At 46.2% G+C, this 17,434-nt stretch overlaps 1 protein-coding gene and 1 long non-coding RNA gene across 9 annotated transcripts in view; both read right to left on the bottom strand.

Moving 5' to 3' along the window:
* LOC133107193 (trichohyalin-like) overlaps positions 1-15,784 on the bottom strand; it is a 43,079-nt gene extending 27,295 nt beyond the window's left edge. The window contains exons 1-5 of one of the 8 annotated variants that reach the window (XR_009704573.1): positions 14,817-15,445; positions 14,572-14,655; positions 13,829-14,013; positions 13,581-13,688; positions 13,311-13,440 (exon numbers count right to left, since the gene is read on the bottom strand). Coding sequence is in view for 5 of the 8 variants with exons in the window: in XM_061216120.1 (XP_061072104.1) it covers positions 13,581-13,752 (172 nt within the window). In the remaining 3 variants the exon portion in view is untranslated. Of the gene's footprint in view, positions 1-13,310; positions 13,441-13,580; positions 14,014-14,571; positions 14,728-14,816; positions 15,446-15,739 lie in introns of those variants that run through there. The other 7 variants (XM_061216120.1, XM_061216125.1, XM_061216122.1 and 4 more) reach the window with 7 other exon arrangements.
* Positions 851-2,677, bottom strand: LOC133107197 (uncharacterized). Its single transcript, XR_009704574.1, has 3 exons — positions 2,572-2,677; positions 2,161-2,270; positions 851-1,188 (listed from the first exon to the last, which is right to left on the bottom strand). It is a non-coding gene; the product is annotated as an uncharacterized LOC133107197 (long non-coding RNA).
* Positions 15,785-17,434: the final 1,650 nt, after the last annotated feature.

Raw genomic sequence — 17,434 nt, 5'->3', positions numbered from 1 at the left:
TACTATATTTTAAACTCAAACAAATAACATGACACAGTAGGTAGCAAATACTGTTTCTGTCATATACACTCAGTGAGCACTTTATTAGGTATTTATTTGGTCTGAACAACAGCTGAACCTCTTGACCATGTCTGCATGCTCTTATGCATTTAGTTGCTGCCACATATTTGGCTGATTAAATATTTGCATTAACAAGCTGGTGTGCAGGTCTACCTAATAAATAGCTTTTTACGTGTTGAGAAAGAGCAAGGCAGTTATGCCACAGCCTACTCATGCAGAGGTTTTAGTGACTTTAGTGATTTAATAAACTACGGTGACCTGTTTTTATTAGTATCACGCTGAGGACATAGGCAGGTGTCTACCCACAGTCTCTTAATGAGAACTATTAAACATTTGAAGTGTGATTATTCATACAAACATTCATATTCAGAGAGCCAACAAAATATTCTCCATGTATAATCACTTGTATTGTAATTTCAATGCATTTCATAAAGATTAGTCTTACAGGAATATTTCTTTACATTACATTACATTAATGGCATTTGGCAGACGCTCTTATCCAGAGCAACATACAACAAAGTGCATACCCATAACCAGGGAAAAGTGCGCTGAAAGATGCTAAAGGGAAGTACAATTTCAACTGCTACCTGTACAACAAAGATAAGGACCAGGGCCTACTTGATTTTTTATTTTTTATTATTTTTTTTTAATCTGTAACACGCAAATGTATGAACAAACCCCTAAACTAGCCAAACACTGCTTACCTAGCCAAACTAAAATATCCTGATACACAAGTAACTCACAGAAAGACAACAATTAAGGTTTACAGGGAGGTAGGGAGGGACAGAGAGAGGTGCTGCTTGAAGAGGTGCGTCTTCAGTTTGCGCTTGAAATATTAAGATATTTCTAGTTAAAATAGCAGCATGCACAGTGTAGTCCACACATTCCCAATAGTATTAGTAACATTTCAATCTGCTTATTGGTCCCGGGTTTGTCAGTGAAACCTGGCATGGTCATCTGACTATCACAAGACAAAATAACCAAAAACATATAATGATAAAAATTGTTTAAGCGAGCAGTGCATTTGTCTCACAGATCCATCCCCAGTCTTGAGCACAAAGGTGAGCAGCCAATCTATGCACAGGTGTCTGGGCACAATCAAGTGCATAAGGATAGCCCAGGAAGAACCTGCAGGAGAACCACAGACGCTGAATGTGACATAGGAGCTCTGTTTCTCTCTTGTTTCCTACAGAGATCCAGTGACTCCTTCACATTTTCTGTATAGTGCTGTCTATGATAGTGCACTGTGTGACGCTGCAGACTCTGAATGCAGAAGCAGAGTTTAGACAGTGAAAATGTAGATCAATGACTGACTAGCAGCGGAGGAACATTCATAGTTCAGAATCAGATGTTGCTCAGAATCATTACATTACATTACATTATTGGCATTTGGCAGACGCTCTTATCCAGAGCGACGTACAGTTGATTAGACTAAGCAGGAGACAATCCTCCCCTGGAGCAATGCATGGTTAAGGGCTGGCTGTGCGGATCTTATTGTGGCTATGTAGCATGGTTAGCTCAGCTAGTTCGCTAGTAAGCATGGTGAAGTGCAGTGAAAGCGAAGGCTGGTAGCAGGTTATCGCGACAACACTCCCTAGTGGTGAGTTCATCTCTAGCTGACTGGTAAAGCGTTTGTTCAACAAATATTTGGACAAGTGAGAGGCGAGGGTTCAAATCCCACCTCAGACTCAGGCAATTGCTCACCTCTTACAGCCACATCGGGATTAGAACCACCGACCTTGGGTGTCCTAGTCTTTTACCTTAACCACTATGCTACAGGCTGCTCCAACACACAACTACAGCCATCAGCAGATAACAACACACAACTACAGCCATCAGCAGATAACAACACACAACTACAGCCATCAGCACATAACAACACACAACTACAGCCAACTACAGCCATTAACACATAACAACACACAAATACAGCCATTCGCACACAACAACACACAACTACAGCCATAACACATACCATAGCACATAACTATAGCCATTAGCACATACCATAGCAGATAACTACAGCCATGAGCACATAATCACACACTTTCTGTTTGTTTGTATATTCATACCCGGTACTGTGTGTGCAAGGACTCTTACCTTCTCCTCAGTAAAGGTTCACCCACCCAGAGCCAGGTGCTCTCTGTTCCCCAGTCACTCAGTCGAATCCAGTTAAAGGCTCTTTGGAAAGTGCTGTTGGTGATCAACTCCTGAACACAGACACATAATAACTCTCACTGCTCACTCTGCTGTTAAAGACCCAGAGAGACTCAATTCATTCTGGATGTGTCCGGATACTGAGCAACAGCGAGAGCCACACCACACAGATAAATGAGATTCACTAATAATTGAGATAAATGAGATAAATGAGATAACTAATATTGGAATAATACTATTGGCAGATTGTAAGAGCCAACAGGATATGAGAAACACAATTAACCATAAATAATTGGCTAATTATAAATGCATAACCCACTGCCTCATCCATTCACTGCTTTCACTGAACCTCACCTGCTCCTCGTCACTCTCTATAATCACCAGGTCAGCTCCCCGTCTTAAGCAGTCTCTGCGACTGTCCTTCCAGCTCTTCCTCTCCGTGGAGAAGTAGTAACACTTGGAGTAGAACTGCTCCCAGCCCTGTGGACACTCACTGTCTGTACAGGAAGAACAGGAAACAGTTTTCTGTGTTACTTCAACATAAGTAAGAGGGTAAAAATAAAACAGTAAATGACCAGAGTAGCAGCACTCACTGTGTGAGTACTGAGGGGGTAGTACTGCTCCATGAATGTGAGTTTCTTAAAAACTGTGCTGTAGCTTCTCTGTAGCTCGTCTTTCTAAATGGTATATGTGTGCATTTATATAGCGCCTGTATCCGAAGCACTGGAAAATTGATTCTTCTCATTCACCCATTCACAAATGCGCACATACACATACACATACACACACACACACACACACACAAACCAACCCAGGGTGGGATTGAACTGGCAAACCTCCGACTGCCCTTACCTCCTGAGCCATTGTCGCCTATCTCTTCAGTAAAATCCAGTTGCTCTCTCTCTCTCATAATTCAACAGAAGCAGTGTGGGATCGTGCCTGAACATGACTGCTCAGTGAACATTTCAAATTAGGATGGGAACCTAACTCTGACCCCCGACGTAGCCAGGGAGCAATGTTTTTAGGGCAAATTTGCAACCCAAAAATTAATGTCGGTTTTTTGTAGTTTATGGTGGCTGTGTGAGATATTTGCTTCATTCTATGTTTACTTTTACTTTCAAATTCTTCCACATTACTTCCTGTACAGGTTGGCTTTCTAAGCTAAAGGACATGCTGTTGTGCTGTTTGGAGGCCTATTTTTAGACATTATTTTCACACACAGGGAAACACAGTTCGGCTACACTTTATAAACTGTTTTACACCTGCTTGTGCTCTACATTTGGTGCAAACAGCAGTTTCTTATGAGAAAATAGTGAGCGATTATTTAGCTTATAAGGATCATTATAAATCAGAATATTCTAATACACACCTCCCATGTACAGTAAAAGTTATATATATGTTATATATAAGATATTACGTGTTCAATAACTGGTAGCGTCATAACAGGGGCGATAGAGCAGTCATCTAGCACTCAGACAGTTGCGGCTCGATCCCTCACCCTGGTCGTGTCAAAGTGTCCGGGAGCAAGACACCTAACGCCCAATTGCTCCTGATGAGCTCATTGGTACCTTGCATGGCAGCCTTTCCCTGTTGGTGTGAAAGCGCTGTGTAAATCCAGTCCATTTACCACACTCTGGTGGCCATTTAACATCATTATTTCCACTTACACCTCACACGATAATAGTTGCTTTTTAATTCAGTTGTATGTGATATGGAGGTGCTGGAGTATACTCAGTTTCTCCACTGTCTAAATATGTATGCCCAGTAGTGTGCGTGAAAGGACTCTTACCCTCTCTGCAGGGGGGTTCCATCCACCCAGAGCCAGGTGCCCTCTGTTTCTGAGTCACTCAGTCCAATCCAGTTATAATCTCATGTGTATTTGGTGATGAACTCCTGAACACAGACACAGAACTCACTGATCACCCTGCTGATAGAGACATCGAGAGACTCACGGTCCACACCGACACAATCTGGATCTGTCAGTTACTGAGCAACGGCGTGGGCCACACCACACTGATAAATGAACTGCACCCTATTTCGACACAGACTAAAAACACACCTTTTCAAACTGTAACTTAGTCCCACCTCCTGATTCCCCCCCCCCCCCCCCCCACCTTTCCGATATCCCTATCTCTCTTGTCTAACACCCCCAAAAAAATTCAAAAAAAAAAAATTGCACTTATGATGGCTGTATATTTAGAACAGCACTTCATATGTATTTTACTAGTTATGGATTTGTTGCTTTAACTTGTGGAAGTACCAATGCACTTGTAAATCGCTTTGGATTAAAAGCGTCTGCCAAATGACTAAAATGTAAATGTAAAGGTAACAAGACCGAACACACAATAGGCTGCATACATTTATGGTTTTTGTAAAATGTGTTCTGTCCTACTTATTATGGTAAGCCATTTAATTATTTAAACTGTTCTATCACTTTATTCCATTCATCGTGCAAATAAAAATGATCTCTTGATCACGTCACAATTCTGGTGTGTATGCATGATCATTTATTCACTGTTGACACTTGCTGTTCACAAACTGACACACAGCCTCTTGATAACAGCATCCCTGATATCAACAAGGAGTTTGTTTTCATGTCTTCACACTGATCAATGAGATTAAAAATCATAACGTAATTTTACTGAAACCTCAACATTACCGTGGCTAATGGACGGACTTTACTTTCTCATACACACAAAATGGTAAATGGTTGGCATTTATATTGCGCCTTTATTCAAAGCGCTGTACAATTGATGCTTCTCATTCACCCATTCATACACACACTCACAGACACTCACACACTGACGGCGATTGGCTGCCATGCAAGGCGCCGACCAGCTCGTCAGGAGCTTTTGGGGGTTAGATATCTTGCTCAGGGACACTTCGACACTTCGGGGGATCGAACCGGCAACCCTCCAACTGCCAGACGACTGCTCTTACTGCCTCAGCCATGTCGCCCCCACCCATTCACATTCACTCACAGTCACATTCATACAGTATCTTACCTGCTCCTCTTCACTTTTTATTACCACCAGGTCAGCTCCCTGCTAAATGCAGTCACGGCGACCGTCCATCCAGCTTTTCCTCTCCGTGGAGAAGTAGTAACACTTGGAGTAGAACTGCTCCCAGCCCTGTGGATAGGGCTTGCACACTCTCTCTGTACAGGAAGAACACACGTTTCTGACCAATCGAGATGTATGGCAGACAAGATAATTTGAGACAATAAATCACGTGAACGAATGCACCAGAAAGAGGTCTCCCCCAGTTCTCTGTGTGTTATGTAATTGAGACAAGAAGAGCACAACTCACTCTGTAAGCTGAGGGGACAGTACTGATCCAGGAAGGGGGATTTCACCAACACGGCATCAAAGTCCCTCTGTAGCTGCTCCTTGTGTTTCATGTTCTCCAACACAACCATAAAGGTACGGTTCCATCGCTGAAACATGTCCCTCTCTTCTTCCAGTAGTTGTTGCAGTGTCCTCCTTTCCTCCTCAACCCTTTTCTTCTCTCTGGTCAGAGTTTGGCATTCTGTCTCTAAGGCGCTGTAGTCCCTCTCTCTCTGGATCTTCTCTTTTGCCAGGACGTTGTAGTCCATAACCAGTTGTCTCTTGTCATTGTCCAGGGTATTGTAGTCCGTCCATACTGTGCTACAGTTTTTCTGCAGCTGAGCATTGACTTCGGTCAGCACCTTGTTTCTTTTCTGCAGCTGAGCCTTGTCCTCGGCCATTTTGTCGTAGTTCTTCTGCAGCTTGTCCTTCTCCTCGGCCATTTTGTTGTAGTTCTTTGGTATCAGGCCTTTCTCCTCAGCCATTTTGTTGTAGTTCTCCTGCTGCTGTCCATTGTCGTCAGTGTCAATGCTACAGTTGGCCCTGAGCTGTTCCGCAACCCCTTCCTCTATCGTATTGTTCTGACGAATGGCACCCTCTTCACCGGCACGCATTTCTAAAACACAAGGGCGCAGTGGGGATTTGAATCGGTGAATTTTACGGTAAAAAAAACGAAGTTCACATTTTAAGATACATTATTACTTTTCTCTTACTGTGGATTGCGAATTGTCATGTATCTACTCAAAATGAAGGTAAACACAATGACGGGGTCTTTTACTTAGTTCATTCATTTTAATTAAACGCATCTTTTCTGTTGCCGATAGTATATAACACAAATTAACTGTCTTCCATATCACAATGTCAGCGCTGTAGAATGTTCAGTTTCATTTACACTCAGTGAGCACTTTATTAGGCATACATTAGACTTATTTTTTAGACGTCTACCACTGTAGCCTATCCACTATGAGTTATGATGTGTTGTGTGGTCAGAGATGCTCTTCTGCATACCACTGTTGTAATGTGTGCTTATTTGCATTACTGTCATTGAGACGGGTGCGTGGGGGTTGGACCCAAAATGCACAACTATAAAATAAAGTCCCGTTAGGGCTTTATTCGGGACGAGTCCCAGGAGCGTAGTCAATACAAGCAAAGTCCATACACGAAGATCCAGCCAAACAAATACAAAACAAACAAAAAGCACGGTGCCGAGGGAAGAGGCAATCTCGTAGTCGGTAGGCGTGCAGGGAGGTCCGGTAGCAGGAGAGCTGTCAGCGGGGCAGATGAACAGGCGGACGGCAGGCAGAGGCGTAGTCGTGGGCGAAGCGGGAGTCGAAACCATGAAACAATCAGCGGGGCAAAAGTACAAAAACGGTAGGCGGGGACGTAGTCGAGAAACAAAACGAAGGTCACAAAACAGAAATCAATAGTCGATGGTCAGTAAACAGGCGTGGATCGTAACGTGTAATCAAACAGTAAGTAATGCTCAAGAGTTGCGTGAAAAAACAGAGGCAGACAATTTCGCAGTGAACAGTTGCGCGACTGGGCTATAAATGCAGGTGTAGACAGGTGTAGACAATTAGTAAGAGCGTAGCAAGGAAATGGAAAACAGGTGCGATGGATGACAAGTTTAACAAGGAGATTAGTAATCGTTAGTAATAAACCTATCCTGCCCTAGCATTAGTAAATTAGTAAATGACATGCACGAGAAACATAAGGTAACATGAACACATGATTAGTCTTGTTAGTCTCTACCCAATCCTGATCTAGCGTTAGTAGTTTTAGTAAATAGACAAATAGAACATTAGGGGAGTGAAGGACAGAACGAGAGAGAGAGAGAGAGAGAAAAGGCGGAACGCAAGGTTTGCGGAAAAACATGTAAAAGTGTATGCATAACCACGACCAGTTAACGTAACAATAAACAAACATCGAAACATAACACAAAGCGGAACTAAGACGAAATCACTCAACATAACCAGGTAATAAAATCGTACGATAACATAACTAGACATGACAAGAAAATAAATCGTAACGAGACATAACTAGACATGACGAGAAAATAAATCGTAACAAGAAATAAACTAAACAACATGACAAACCTAGACTAACATAATACATGATAAGACACTACGTGACTAAGACAACATGAATAAACATAAATCAACATAAAACATGGTGAGACAGACCTGAAACGTGACAGGACCCCCCCCTTAACGACCGACTCCTGGCGGTCCTTGGAATTTATCAGGGTGGTCACGATGGAAGTCTCTGATAAGCGATTTGTCCAGAATGAGACTGGGAGCGACCCAGGAACGCTCCTCAGGGCCATAGCCCTCCCAGTCAACCAAGTATTGCACCCCACGGCCCCTCTTACGAATGTTCAAGAGTTTCTTAACCGTGAATGCGGGGTGGTTGTCAATAATGCGGGGGGGAGGTGGTGGGGGATCCGGGGGACATATGGGGTGAGAGGATACGGGCTTAATACATGAAACATGGAATGTGGGGTGAATCTTAAGGGAAGCAGGGAGTGACAGTTTAACAGAGGAAGGATTGATGATTTTGTGGATCTTAAAGGGACCAATAAAGCGGGGTTGCAGTTTGTGGGAAGTGGCTTGGAGGGGAATGTCCTTAGTGGACAGCCAGACGGAGTCACCTGGTTTGTAGGCCGGAGCTGGAGTGCGGTGGCGATCAGCAAAACGCCGATTACGGTCTGCCGTGCTTAGCAGCGCGGCCTTGGCATCCCTCCAAACCTTGGTGCACCGTTTCATGTGGATGGCGAGGGAGGGAACAGCGATCTCGGCTTCTTGGTCAGGGAACAGTGGAGGTTGGTAGCCCAGGGAGACCTCAAAAGGTGATTTCCCGGTGGCAGCGCAGGGTAAAGTGTTGTGAGCGTACTCGACCCAGGTAAGCATCTTGCTCCAGCCGGCTGGGTTCTTGGCCGATACGCAGCGTAGAGCGGCCCCCAGGTCCTGATTGGCCCTCTCAGTCTGGCCATTGGATTGAGGGTGGTAGCCAGAAGAGAGGCTAGCTGTGGCCCCGAGGGCCACGCAGAACGCTTTCCAGACTTGGGAAATGAATTGGGGACCGCGGTCAGATACGATGTCCGATGGAAGTCCGTGGATGCGGAAAACTTCTCTCACCAGAACCTCTTGGGCGGTGGGCAATCCAGCCAGGGGGATGAAGTGTGCCGCTTTGCTGAATCGGTCCACCACAGTGAGGATGGTGGTGTTACCTTCGGAAGGGGGAAGTCCGGTAACAAAGTCCACTCCGATGTGACTCCAGGGTCGGCTGGGCACCGGCAATGGTTGAAGCAGTCCAGCAGGGGCCTGGTGAGATGCTTTGCTTCTGGCGCATGTGGTGCAGGCCTTGATGAAGCGTCTGGTGTCGGGGATCATGGCACTCCACCAGAATCTCCGCTTCAGCACCGCCAAGGTGCGGGTAAAGCCGGGATGGCAGGAAAGGAGGGATGAATGGGCCCATTGCAGCACCTGTGTCCGAGCGGCTGAGGGGACGTATAGGCGTAATCCGGGGTTGGACCTGGGATCGGGCTCCTCCCGTAGAGCCCTCTGGATCACCGCCTCGATCTTCCATGTGACGGATCCGATGGTGCAGGAGGTAGGAAGGATGTTCTCGGGGATCTCACGCTCAGAACAGGTGTTGAATTGACGGGACAGGGCATCGGGCTTGACGTTCTTCGAACCTGGACGGTAGGTCAGAGAGAAGTTGAACCTCCCGAAGAACAGCGCCCATCTCGCCTGTCGAGAATTCAGCCTTTTGGCTGTCTGGAGGTATGCCAGGTTCTTGTGGTCGGTCCAAACGATGAACGGCTTCTCGGCCCCCTCCAGCCAATGTCTCCACTCCTCCAGCGCCAGTTTGACTGCCAGCAGCTCACGGTTTCCAACGTCGTAGTTCCTCTCCGCCGGGGACAGCTTCTTGGAGAAGAAGGCGCAGGGGTGTAGTCGGTTGTCAGCGGCCGCCACCTGAGAGAGCACTGCTCCCACCCCTGTGTCGGAAGCATCCGTCTCGACCACAAACTGGCGGGTGGGGTCGGGGTGTACCAGGATGGGAGCGGAAGCGAACAGTCTCTTGACCTTGGTGAAGGCCGTCTCAGCTTCGGGGCTCCACCGGAATGGCACCGCTGGGGACGTGAGCTTGGTTAGGGGAGAGACCACTTGACTATAGGAACGGATGAACCTACGGTAGAAATTGGCGAATCCCAAGAAGCGCTGGAGTTGCTTGCGTGAGGTGGGTGTGGGCCAGTCGGTGACCGCCAGAATCTTCTTGGGATCCGCCCTGATCTGTCCCCTCTCCAGGATAAACCCAAGGAACTCAACTGTGTCGGAGTGGAAGACGCACTTCTCTGCCTTGACAAACAATTTGTTCTCTAGAAGCCTTTGTAGAACTTGCCTGACGTGGTTCTCATGATCCTTGGCATTAGTGGAGTAGATCAAGATGTCATCCAGGTAGACGAACACATGGCGACCCAACAAGTCCCGAAGAACGTCATTCACCAGGGCCTGGAACACCGCAGGAGCATTGGTGAGGCCGAATGGCATGACCAGGTATTCAAAGTGTCCGAGAGAGGTATTGAAGGCGGTCTTCCATTCATCGCCCTCACGGATCCGGACCAGGTGGTACGCGTTGCGAAGATCCAGCTTGGTGAAGATGGTGGCCTCGTGAAGTGGGTGGAACGCGGAGTCCATCAGGGGCAGAGGATACTTGTTCCTCACCGTGATGTTGTTCAGCTCCCTGTAGTCGATGCACGGGCGTAGGGAGCCATCCTTCTTCTGGACGAAGAAGAATCCCGCACCGACGGGAGAGGAAGAAGGGCGAATTAGTCCGTTAGCCAGGCAGTCACGGATGTATGTCTCCATAGCCTCCCTTTCAGGTCTGGAGACGTTGTAAAGGCGACTTGAGGGAAGTGACGAACCAGGAAGGAGCTCGATGGCGCAGTCGTAGGGTCGATGAGGCGGCAGAGACTGAGCTTGTATCTTGGAGAATACTGCGCCCAGGTCATGGTAAGGTGTGGGAACCCTTTCCAGGGAGGGCTTGGGAGTCTGTGGTGGAGCTGGTGCTCCCTCTGCTGGTGGTGGAGCGGAACGCAAGCAGGATAGATGACATCTAGAATCCCAGGCTTGAACTTGATTGGAACTCCAGTTGATCGTGGGGTTGTGTTTCTGGAGCCAGGGTAATCCCAAGATGAGTTGGTCATTGGGGGACTGGATGACGCGGAACTGGATCATCTCTCGATGGTTCCCAGAAATGACCAGTTGACAGGGAATGGTAATGTGCGTCATGCGGCAGAAAGTCCTTCCATCCAGCGACCGCGCATTCTCAGGGTGGGGTAGAGGGAGGGTGGGAATGTTCAGTTCGGACACCAACACTTCGTCGATGAGATTGGCGTCCGCTCCAGAATCCACCAACGCGTTAATCCGGGTTGTTCTGTCGGGAAGAATCAACAGCGTGGTGAGCGTGGGACGATGGTTCTCTCTGTCAGCACCCTCATGCCTGTCGACTGCTCTCACCTCTACTGGTCGCCTGGTCCTGAAGGAGCACCGAGCCTGGGTGTGACCCGGCCTCCCACAGTAGAAGCACGAACCGGTGGTTCTGCGGCGTGCTCGTTCCTCGGTAGAGACCCTGGTACCGGCCCGGGACAGGTCCATGGGTTCGGATCCCTCCGACTGCTGCTCCTCACGTCGAGGACTTGGGCCCTGCCTGGGGTACGGGTTGCCGGGAAGGATCGGTCTCTCCGACCGGCGTTGTCTGGCGCGGTTGTCCAGGCGGATTGTGGTGCGCACGAGTTGGTCGAGCTGGGTGATGGGGTCCAGTCGCGCCAACTCGTCCTGGAGCGTCTCGCTCAGGCTGGCCAGGAAGAGATTCGCCAAAGCTGCATCGTTCCAACTAGTAGCTGCTGCGAGGGTGCGGAAGTCGATGGAGTGGTCTGCCGCGGTCTTCCGTCCCTGGCGCAGAGCAATCAGTCTCTGGGATGGCTCCTGGTCGCTGGATGCGTGTTGGAACACCTTACGAATCTCGTCGGCGAAGGCTGGGTAACGGGGAGGGAAAGAATCCCCGGACCACACCGCCGTAGCCCAATCTAACGCCCTCCCCTTGAGTAGTCCCATCACATAGCCAATCCGACGGTCGTCGCTGTTGTAGGTCTGGGGCTGTTGTCTGAATACAAACTCGCACTGGAGTAGGAACGCCTTGCACCTCTCAGGTTCTCCACCGAACCTCTCCGGGGGGGGGGTTGTTGGGGCTCCCGGAATTGCCAGGCTCCCGAGGGGTTGACCGCCGGGGAAGTGGGTGGGTGGGTGGGTTCCTCCCGTGGTTGTGGCAGGACCGCAACGGCGAGCCTCCTCATCTCTGCACACAGTTCACAAATCTCTAGGTGAAGCTCGGAGATTCCTTGTGAATGCTGCCGGACGATGGCTCCTTGTTCCTGGAGGGCGTGGAACATGGCAGTTGAGTCAGCAGGGTCCATAGTGGCGAAATTGTTCTGAGACGGGTGCGTGGGGGTTGGACCCAAAATGCACGACTCAGAAACAATAGTAAAATAAAGTCCCGTTAGGGCTTTATTCGGGACGAGTCCCAGGAGCGTAGTCAATACAAGCAAAGTCCATACACGAAGATCCAGCCAAACAAATACAAAACAAACAAAAAGCACGGTGCCGAGGGAAGAGGCAATCTCGTAGTCGGTAGGCGTGCAGGGAGGTCCGGTAGCAGGAGAGCTGTCAGCGGGGCAGATGAACAGGCGGACGGCAGGCAGAGGCGTAGTCGTGGGCGAAGCGGGAGTCGAAACCATGAAACAATCAGCGGGGCAAAAGTACAAAAACGGTAGGCGGGGACGTAGTCGAGAAACAAAACGAAGGTCACAAAACAGAAATCAATAGTCGATGGTCAGTAAACAGGCGTGGATCGTAACGTGTAATCAAACAGTAAGTAATGCTCAAGAGTTGCGTGAAAAAACAGAGGCAGACAATTTCGCAGTGAACAGTTGCGCGACTGGGCTATAAATGCAGGTGTAGACAGGTGTAGACAATTAGTAAGAGCGTAGCAAGGAAATGGAAAACAGGTGCGATGGATGACAAGTTTAACAAGGAGATTAGTAATCGTTAGTAATAAACCTATCCTGCCCTAGCATTAGTAAATTAGTAAATGACATGCACGAGAAACATAAGGTAACATGAACACATGATTAGTCTTGTTAGTCTCTACCCAATCCTGATCTAGCGTTAGTAGTTTTAGTAAATAGACAAATAGAACATTAGGGGAGTGAAGGACAGAACGAGAGAGAGAGAGAGAGAGAAAAGGCGGAACGCAAGGTTTGCGGAAAAACATGTAAAAGTGTATGCATAACCACGACCAGTTAACGTAACAAAAAACAAACATCGAAACATAACACAAAGCGGAACTAAGACGAAATCACTCAACATAACCAGGTAATAAAATCGTACGATAACATAACTAGACATGACAAGAAAATAAATCGTAACGAGACATAACTAGACATGACGAGAAAATAAATCGTAACAAGAAATAAACTAAACAACATGACAAACCTAGACTAACATAATACATGATAAGACACTACGTGACTAAGACAACATGAATAAACATAAATCAACATAAAACATGGTGAGACAGACCTGAAACGTGACAGTCATACTGTCTTCATGTCAGCTTTGACCAGTCTAGTCCTTCACTGAGGTCTCTGATTAACTTTTTTTCCCACAGAACTGCTGCTCACTGTTTTTCACACCATTCTTAGATCCCTGTAGATCCCAGGAGATAAGCAGTTTCTGAGATCCCGGGAGATCAGCAGTTTCTGAAACCACCCTGGCATGGAACAATCATTCCATGGTCACTTAGCTCACATTTCTTCCCCATTGTGCCAGTTGGTCTGAAAAACAGCCAAGCCTCTTGACCACGTCTGCATGCAGATTGAGTTTATATAGTAAATTAAAAAATGTAAACGTTAACTTTAAAATCATAGTTTGGCGTGCGTCTAATAAGGACATACACAGATAGGGAGATGCTCACAGAGGACACCCAGGACTATTGTGGCAGTCAATAAGAGAGCACACAGCAGCCCCAGACACACTGCAGCCAGCCTGTAGGGGTGTGAGCTTTGTTCCCGTTTCTCTGTCTCTGTAGTCACAAGCATAAGCACGGATAAAACGATTAAACTCGTTGTTATGGCCTGAACGCACATGGATGAGATGCCTGTCAGTATTGCATCACATTACATTAATGGCATTTGGCAGACGCTCTTATCCAGAACGACGTACAGTTGATTAGACTAAGCAGGAGACGATCCTCCCCTGGAGCAATGCAGAGTTAAGAGCCTTGCTCAAGGGCCCAATGGCTGTGCGGATCTTATCGTGGCTACACCGGGATTCGAACAGGGAGACAGTGTGGAGGGAGGTACAGTTGGTTTTCACGTCAATATTGGTCACATCTTCACCCTGAGTTACTGAGAGAGGAAGAGCAGAGTTGGCGGTTTGAGGACCATCATCTTTGAACTTCCCCTTTCATTAAATTTAGATTCATGAAATTATTATAATGTCATCACAAAAGTTTTTGAAGTGCAAAGCCAGGACGGTACATATGCACCCTACTAGAAATTTTCAAAAAAGTAAAGTAATACAATATTTTTAACTACTCTATTATAAAGACCCACATTATGAAAAATATTTGCTTGGTTATTGAAGAACTTGCAAAACATTGCAAGTTACAGTTTTTTTTACAAATCACTTCGACTCACACTAATCTCACAAGCTTCTGCTCAATTTTCAAAACCTTAGACACAACATTCAAAATTGTAAGCACTTGTTCGCCTCATTGGATCAAATTCCTCATTTTTCATGAAACTTTTATTTACGGAACCATACGTTTTATTATTTAGCCAATTTACCTGAACTCATGATATCTTCGTAGACTATGTTAAGTGAAAATAGAGTGCCATCGTATATAATAGAGACCTATCGAGTGCTACACTGCTCGTTCTACTCAGGAGTCGCATTAAACTCACATGGTCTACCCTTCTTTCTGCAAGCCACAGCTTCCTTCAGTTCCTCCAGAGACACTGCGGAATCCAGCTGCTTCGCTTGATCGACTGAAAGAGATGACAAATTCAGTGAATTTTTCCTCAGTGCAATCGATTTTAAAGGCCTTGGAGACCAACGTAGCGCTGCTATTATTAAACCGCGTCCGTGAACCCTGGAGGTCATGGGCAGCTTGAGTTTTCAAGCCATTTGCCACTCAATGTTTACTTACCGGCAGCGTCATGGCAGAAGTTCTTCTTGAACTTCACAGGTAAGTATAGCAGGCCCTTCGACATGGCAGCGAGCGGTGTAAAGGACAAGACTTCTATCTGCACACTGCTAATAACAGCCGAATGACAAAATAAAGCATATAATAAATACATTTCTGCTTCAGGGCCTACAGGGTATGCAACGGCCTGCACTGCCCTATGGAACAAGAAGCACAGCACACCTCCCCCACTAAACGTGCAGAAGCTAAAGAGTAACATCTCTAGCTTCACAATAAAACACTTTTTTTTCCCTTTTACTGATCAATCATCAGAAAAATAAAATAAAAGATGTTTACACCAGCAGAAATGCAATCTCTGGCAAGATTCTGGTTAAAGAAGCTGAACGGTATGTATCGGTCTAGTGTACAGCATGCATTTTCACCAGACACAGTAATTACACAGTCTGCATATATGTACTGTACATCTGTATGATTCATGCAGTGGTCATCTGGCTTTCCCTTCCACCAGATCCTGTAAAATAAGCACAAAGACACAATGACAAGACAGAAGCTCCACTTCTCACTTGCCTGCCTGCAAGCGTTGCCTCCAATCTCGGTCCCAGTTATAGCACTACATGACTGCAAATTGTAATTAGGGACTCAGAGGGTCTAGTCAGTGATTATACTGGATTACATGCCATTCAGACCACTCCCATAACACTGGCCAGCAATTGGTTAAAATGTAATAATAGATGTACTGTATAGATAACTGGGCAACACTAAGCACAAAGTGGATAAACTTTGTGGGGCTCTCTGAGGTTCATGTACAGTGCATGTACAGAGGTGGTTTGTGTGTTTGCTGGTCCAGCTTTCGGTTTGCTCCATACTCTCCATTTCTCCTCCGAATGTGTATTTATCCACTGTAATGTGTCTGGAAGACTTCTTACCCTTCTGACCTCCAGTCAGGCCTCCTTTGCTTCTCAGTCACCAAGACCTATCCAGTGTCTGACCTGCTGCGAACCTGAGAGACGCACAGTCCACACTGATACCATATGCATCGGTCAGATACGGAGCAACCGTGCACCGATAAATGGGCTTCAGTCGCGGGAACAAGATCTCTCACACAGGGCAAATGAGTCAAACAGAAGCCCTATTTCTAACTGCAACGTTTCCTGTTCAGGGGGTTTCCGGGACAATTGTTAGCCTGCGGTTCTCATCAGGCTTTGCATCTAATTGAAAAGCAACGAGGTAAACGTGCGTCTCACCGCAGTCTCAAAGTAAAGCAAGGTAAAGGATGTAAACACTTACGGAGTTACATTTCACTGCTTTTCAGAATCAACAGTCAATACGTAAATTATGTGAATCATGATCTGCGATTGGCTGTGCCCCAAAAAAAAAGGGGCTGCTAAGTACTGGGTTCCTCTGAACCCCAAAACTGAAAAGCACCTGCACAGTTAAACAGTCTGTCAAAACAGTCAAAAGTCTGGGGTCACCTTGTCTTTTTCTGCTTTTTCAGATTTAATATTTTATTTTCTCTGTTTGTAATTAAACAATCCATACGTGGCCAAAGCGCAGACTCAGAGCTTTTATTAAAGGGTATTTTTTTATATTTCGGTTTTACCATGTAGTAATTACAGCATTTTTATATGTAGTTCCCCATTTCAATGTTTGAGACAAATTAACATAATGTCAAATTGTGTTTTTAATATTTTTGTGAATATGAATACATTTGTCAGGAGAAACAATTCTTGTAGTATCTACTGCATATCTGACAGAAGCATGATGGATTGAGGCTCATTTGATACCTTGGACCCTTGACTTAAAGCCATTTAGCCAACATACGCTCACTGAGCACTTTATTATTTTACTTCATTACACCTACTTATTCATGCAATTTTCTAATCAGCCAATTGTATGGCAGTAGTGCAATGCATACAATCATGTAGATACGGGTCAGGAGCTTCACGTAATGTTCACGATTGTTGGTGGCAGACAGGGTCGTTAGAGTATCTTGGAAACTGCTGATCTCTTGGGATTTTCACACAAACTAGTCTCTAGGGTTTACAAAGAAATGTGAAAAATCCAGTGAGCAGCAGTTCTGCCGACAGAAAAGTCTTGTCAATGAGAGACTGGCCAGACTGGTCAAAGCTGACAGGAAGGTGACAGTAATGCAAATAACCACACATTACAACAAGGGTATGCAGAAGAGCATCTCTGCACACACAACACATCATAATTCTAAGTGGACAGGCTACAGCAGTAGAAGTCTAAAAAAAAAAGTCCAATAAATACCTAATAAAGTGCTCACAGAGTGTATCTGTTCCATACTGTATCAACATGATTTACAGCTGAATCTAGTCCCAACCCCCAATTCCCATTGTGATCCATTCAAATTCAAAGAGCTTTAGTGTGAGTTGTAGGACAACCTTGTCACGCCCCCCTGCTGCATTTATCATTTTTCACTTTTGCCTTCCAACAGGTTGATTGGTGGGCGTGGTCCCTCCACAAGTGGCACCTGGAGCTAGTTTAATTCCGGGTTAAATGAGCTCCAGTGTTGCTGCTTGGGGGGGGGGGGGGGGCAGTGAATATCACACCTGTCGTAGGACAGACATTTTTGGTTGTATTTCTGCACCCTCAACATT

Source organism: Conger conger, chromosome 13, assembly GCF_963514075.1.
Source record: "Conger conger chromosome 13, fConCon1.1, whole genome shotgun sequence".
NCBI classification, from domain to species: Eukaryota; Metazoa; Chordata; class Actinopteri; order Anguilliformes; family Congridae; genus Conger; species Conger conger.
This window is presented reverse-complemented; position numbering and strand designations above follow the sequence as displayed.